Raw genomic sequence first — 6,000 nt, forward strand, 5'->3', positions numbered from 1 at the left:
TTTCTCTAAGTCTTGCCTTCTAGCACCCCTTCCTCCTCCTCCTCATGTTTGGACCTAATCCTTAGTCTTCTACAGATCAGACGAGCATGCACCCATATGGATCCTCAACCCCATAAGATATCTGTAGATCTGTAGAGCTAGAGCTGGAACTATATCAGCTTTTTCTGTTTTCACTGTTTACAAGCACCTCAAGCCTCCAGAACTTGATGTAGGGGCATGAGGCTTTGGGGTGTGGAAATCTTAACTGATAAGGAAACAATAACATATGCTGTGCAACACAGCCACTGCTTTTCCTTCATACGACACAACTCTTTTGGAAGGACTGAGTATCTTTTAATACATTTAATTTCTTCCCACAGATAATCAATTTCTACATGAATATGTTGATGGAGCGAAGTAAAGAGAAGGGATTGCCAAGTGTGCATGCATTTAATACCTTTTTTTTCACTAAGTTAAAAACGGCTGGTTATCAGGCAGTGAAACGTTGGACAAAGAAAGTGGATGTATTTTCTGTTGACATTCTTTTGGTGCCCATTCACCTGGGAGTGCACTGGTGTCTTGCTGTGAGTACCTCTCTTACTTTTAATCAAATTTAAAAGAAATCTACAGAATTTTAGACAATACAGAGTAGTGAGTAGTAATTCTACATTTTCACTGGATGATTGTGAGAAAGAATAGTATTTCGTTGGCTAAAAATTGGATAGATCAGTGAACTTCCTGTCAAGAGCGGGAGATACTTAGACTTTGAAGAAAGTTGTGGAATTTCCTTTTCTGGAAATATTTAGAAGGGAGCTGTAAGGCTAAATAGTCTAAAGGCAAGGCATGGGGTGAAAAAGTGACTTAATTAATGATCCTGCCAACTCAGATTCTGTGACTTATTTTCTGCCCAATTATGATTTGCCTTGCATACTTGATAGTTTAATATTTTTTATGACTCTTTGAGAACATGGATACATTCATTTAATATATTAAGAATATAAAAGTTCTATCACAATCTATTTTGAATTATATTTGAAAAGCATAAAGCCAAAGAGAAATTCTCCACATAAAGAAACAAAATGCGGAATATTTTGCCATCTTTCTGAAACCCTGTGGAAATGATCTCATTCATCTTGCAGTCTCTGAAGAGCATGTGTGTCTTCACTGTTGCCCACATGGCAGATGGAGAACCTAAATACTAGAAAAAGATTTCAGGGCCATTAATGAGGCCATGATAGTACTATGTAAATAAAGCCCTTGTTCTTTCCTCTGCAGTTTAAGCATGGTATAATGCAAAGTATCAGTCAAACTTGTCGTGATTTCACAGGGAATCTGGCAAAAGGTTCCAAGTTTGGGGCGCCTGGGTGGCTCAGTTGTTAAGCGTCTGCCTTTGGCTCAGGTCATGATCCCAGGGTCCTGGGATCGAGCCCCATATCGGGCTCCCTGTTCCAAGGGAAGCCTGCTTCTCCCTCTCCCACTCCCCCTGCTTGTGTTCCCTCTCTCGCTGTGTCTCTCTCTGTCAAATAAATAAATAAAATCTTAAACAAAAAAAAAAGGTTCCAAGTTCCAGGGAAGTGAAAGCTGAGAAACTGTTTTTCTTATTTTATGAACACACGGATTTTTTTTATTCCCAGGTTGTGGACTTTCGAAAGAAGAATATTACCTATTACGACTCTATGGGTGGGATAAACAATGAAGCCTGCAGGATCCTCCTGTAAGTAGGGACTTGAGAACAAAAGAGTTTGGTGTTGGGTGTATGTTGTGTTCTTTGATACCTTTAGTGGAGTGATTATGATTAATAAAGGAAATCTTCACACTGAGGTAAGAATGGATATTTTATGTCTGAGTAAGTAAAGTTTACTAATAATATAACAATACCAGAAAGATGCCCTCATGGGGACAACTGTTGTCCCAGTGCACTGAAATAACGAATGAGTCAATATGTACATATAATACAGAAACTACTTAGAAGTCATCTAATCCAACCTCCCTAATTTTTCAGCTGAAGGACCCAAGACCCACAGAGGTGACTTTGATATGCTCAGGTCCTACTAGTTAGTGGCTCAACTGGGAACCAGAATGCAAATCTTATACCCCATCTGTTTGTCTTTCCAAAATGCCTATTCCTCACTGTACCACTATACCATTCTGGTGGCTGGGAGGAGGCGAACAGTTTGCACTTAAGAAGAGTGCTCTGTATGAGGTATGCACTCATCAAATTGTGATTTGGATTGAATTTTCACACAGGAGAATCAAGACTATAAATAGTGAATAACTGCCTTGGTATTGCTAGAGAAACCTTCTTCCATGTGGTCGAGTTCTGAAGGACCATATAAACCAAGGAAAAGAATCAAACCTCGTTCCTCAGGAGGAACAATAGGTAGAAGGAACCTGGGTGTCAGAGGCAGAGGTCCTGTTTCTCTTGGGTTGACAGGATGGGCATGAATTATGGGAGCTGCAGGGGAAGCTTAGCAGCCCAAAGATTTCCCCGCCCAGCATTATATACTGTCTTCCTCAGAAGTGCAGATGCAAACCCTTCCTAAGGATTGTTAACCTCATTCGTAGGGTGGCAGCTGTCATCAGTGTCCCCACAGCTCATCTCCTTCTCTCCCAATACCTTTAGGCAATACCTGAAGCAAGAAAGCATTGATAAGAAAAGGAAAGAGTTTGACACCAATGGCTGGCAGCTCTTCAGCAAGAAAAGCCAGGTACATTTCATCTCATCAGGTGGAAATCCTGATACTAGGATATTTGGGAAGGATAGGGTTTTATTGCTTGATTCCCAGGGACCTTCTTAGTGTCTAGCCTGACTTCAGCTTGGTTGTTTGGTTCCTCACGGGAAGATAGAGTAAGCTCTGTCTGTGGGAAAACTGGTCATGTGTTTCTTATGTAGAACGAGGTTTTCTGAATGCCCAGCTATTTTACTGAGCTTTTCACTCCTGTGGGAAATGGTTGCTGATTGGCCGTTATGGGAGGGACTTGTCTTTATATCTTTAGGTGTCATGGAAGTCTAAGATAGTCTCCTGATTCGAAGATTAATATTAATATGAAGACCTGACTGAGATGCTGTATTTTTTTTCTCTGAGCCTGTGTTGTTCTGGGTGAGGGACTTAGGGTCACCTCTTCAAAATTCAGGGAAACCTGTAACATTTATATCCTTTGGTTCTTATTTCTAATCTAATATGAAGGAAGGAAGCTTGGAAACATGTCACCTTTTTGTTATTTTTGATCTTTCAGGAAATTCCACAGCAGATGAATGGAAGTGACTGTGGCATGTTTGCTTGCAAATATGCTGACTGCATTACCAAAGACAGACCAATCAACTTCACACAGGTGAGCTGAGCCTTCGGGAAGGAGCCCTGGGACCACCCTGTCTCTAGGCTGCCCGATAGATGTTTTTTCCTCCACCTGCTCTGCCTAGCGAACTCTGCCTGTGGCCCATAACACTGGTGGTTACCACGTAGACCACATCACAAGAAAAAGGATAGTGATAGGCCACATGCTGGGTTCCCTTACATCACATGCTACAGTCAAGGAATCCTGGTCATTAGCAGAGCCTTCTTCTCTGCCCCTCTCCCCCCACCTACCTCAAAGCCTGTAAGAAACAGGGAACTGGGACCAGAGCCAGTTTTCTTCATTTTCTCTTCCTCTGGTTAGCAGTCAGGTTTTGGCACAGGCTACAGCTTGAACTCTTAGTGTAGTTTGTCATGCTGCCCTCCTCCCCTGCCCCTCCCTTGATGCAGCTCATCAGTCTCCTCTTAGTTTGTGACTGTTCATTTCTGTCCAGGTGGTCCTTCAGAGACCAAAGTGGATTGAGACTGGAGATTATGGTTTGTGTCCTGTACTTTAAATTAATGGCTTTACCAGGCTTTTCCACCATAGCCCTTCGGTAGAGCTGACTCTTGCAGTTCTATAACTCTTCCCCTAAAAGTAAGTTTTTGATTTTCAGGCCTTAGATCTCCTATCGTCTTAAAAGTTCAACATAGAGGACTTGGTAGACACCATCCTCAAAATTCTTGGAGACATTTGGGTGTAGCCTGGGGACTCCTGGTGATGCCCAGTAAAGTTTGTAAGGCTACAACAAGAGAAAATAGCAGTAGAGATAGCAATAGAAAAAAATTACATGTAATCAAGAATTGAGCAATTTGAAAGACCAGAAATGCAACTGAAGCTATTTTAACTGAAAACCTTGAGAAGGAAAGGAGTGTTGGGTCTGGATAAAAGCAGTGAAAAAATTAAGGGTATCTCTGTGTCCCTACAGCAACACATGCCATACTTCCGGAAGCGGATGGTCTGGGAGATTCTCCACCGAAAGCTTTTGTGAAGACTGTCTCAGTTAGCCGACACTGACCTTGTGGGGGACCAGCTCTTTGTTGTCTACAGCCAGAGACCTTGGAAACAGCTGCTCCCACCCCTCTGTTCTTGTAAAGCCCTTGATCCTGGACCAGGCCCTGGCGAGATGCATTCACAAGCACATCTGCCTTTCCTTTTGTATCTCAGATACTATTTTTGCAAAGAAACTTTGGTGCTGTGAAAGGGGTGAGGGGCATCCCTAAGCTGAAGAGAGAGACTGCTTTTCACTTCTTCAGTTCTGCCATCTTGTTTTCAAAGGGCTCCAGCCTCACTCAGTCCCTAATTCGGGGGCCGAGAGAAGCTTGGACAGACTCTTGGTTCCATATAAACTCTTGTTGTTAGGCCTTACTAAGAGGTAGGAAAGGGCATGGGCAAAAAGGTAGGGATGAAAACCACCAGCATATACACGCACACATACATGCAGGATTTTCATGATGTGTTGTCAGGAAAGTGACTGTAAACTGGACTTGGGGTCACACGCTGCAGTCCCTTCTCCGGGACTTCCCTATTTACATGCCTCTCTGTGAGACCCGCCTGCTTCTGTGCAGGGCTGTGTTGGCGTCTGTAGCTTCCTCCCAGCCTGAGGCAGAACGCATGAGCCCGGGGGGGGGGGGGGGCCCAAAGTCCCAGGCAGGCCTTTCCTTAAAGCAGGGGTTCGCATGTGCTCACAACACATGATACAGAGAAGACCCACCCAGGGAGCAGTTTAGTGGAGCAGCAAAGGCACCACTTTTACTGCCGCCGACTTCTGACCAAGAAGAAGGACCTCAGTCTTTAGTGTAAAATTCCAGCATGGGATGAATGCAGGTCTAGTTTGGTCTGTGGCTAGTTAGTCTAAATAGGTTTCTAACCACAGAGAATTTAATATATATATATAAATATATATATATTTCACAGGGATATGTGTTTTTTTAAAAGGCTGAATGTGTTCACCGCTTTAGCCTGTAGATTTATTTCCTTTTTCCAACTTTAGCTCTAGCACGCACAGATCCCAGCCCCTATGTGTAGGGTGTTTGTGGACTTCCTAACAATATTTTGAGGCCTGGATGAACTTTGGCTTAGGGGTCAAGGTTACAGAGGGAGGCAAAGATTTTCAACTGGAAAACGGGTGGAATTTGGACTGATCAACTTGAGACTAAAAAAACTGCTATTCCTTTTGTTCTTTCTAGCATCTCCCCCGCCCTCTGAGCGCTCCTCAGGCTAGATAGTGGAACGATCCAATGCCAGTGTCATTTTGTACTTAAGTTCCAAAATAGGAACGTTTTATACTTTTTTCTGTATTGTAATAGGTAGTTTTGTATGAAATATTTTCTCTTCTTCCCTTGTACCCCATCCTTTCCAACATTGTGCTTTCTCTCTGGGCTTATTTGAAAATTTTACTCTGTTTTATACCAAGGTTGTTTAGTACATTTTTCTATGTTTTACCACAGGTTACAATTTGAAAAGAAAACTATTTTTTTTAAATATTCCATTGTTAACTGAATGTTACTGTTTCCACTCCAGCAACCAGATGTCCTACCTTTTTCATAACTGCCTGCCTTTTTGGGGAAGACCACCGTTCGTTTGTTCTTTTTTTCTTTCTTTCTTTTCTTTTCTTTCTTTCTTTCTTTCTTTCTTTCTTTTTCTTTCTTTCTTTCTTTCTTTCTTTCTTTCTTTCTTTCTTTCTTT

At 42.3% G+C, this 6,000-nt stretch overlaps 1 protein-coding gene across 4 annotated transcripts in view; it reads left to right on the forward strand.

The window, feature by feature from the left end:
• The window catches only part of SENP1 (SUMO specific peptidase 1), a 49,562-nt gene extending 43,616 nt beyond the window's left edge, over positions 1–5,946 (forward strand). For all 4 annotated transcript variants that reach the window (XM_032420265.1, XM_032420264.1, XM_032420263.1 and 1 more), the window contains 5 exons: positions 360–563; positions 1,614–1,693; positions 2,603–2,687; positions 3,217–3,312; positions 4,241–5,946. In XM_032420265.1, coding sequence (XP_032276156.1) covers positions 360–563; positions 1,614–1,693; positions 2,603–2,687; positions 3,217–3,312; positions 4,241–4,303 — 528 coding nt within the window. In that variant the 3' untranslated portion in view covers positions 4,304–5,946. The remainder of the gene's footprint in view (positions 1–359; positions 564–1,613; positions 1,694–2,602; positions 2,688–3,216; positions 3,313–4,240) is intronic.
• The last annotated feature ends 54 nt before the right edge of the window (positions 5,947–6,000 follow it).

This window comes from Phoca vitulina, unplaced genomic scaffold, assembly GCF_004348235.1.
Source record: "Phoca vitulina isolate PV1807 unplaced genomic scaffold, GSC_HSeal_1.0 scaffold23, whole genome shotgun sequence".
Classification (NCBI taxonomy): domain Eukaryota; kingdom Metazoa; phylum Chordata; class Mammalia; order Carnivora; family Phocidae; genus Phoca; species Phoca vitulina.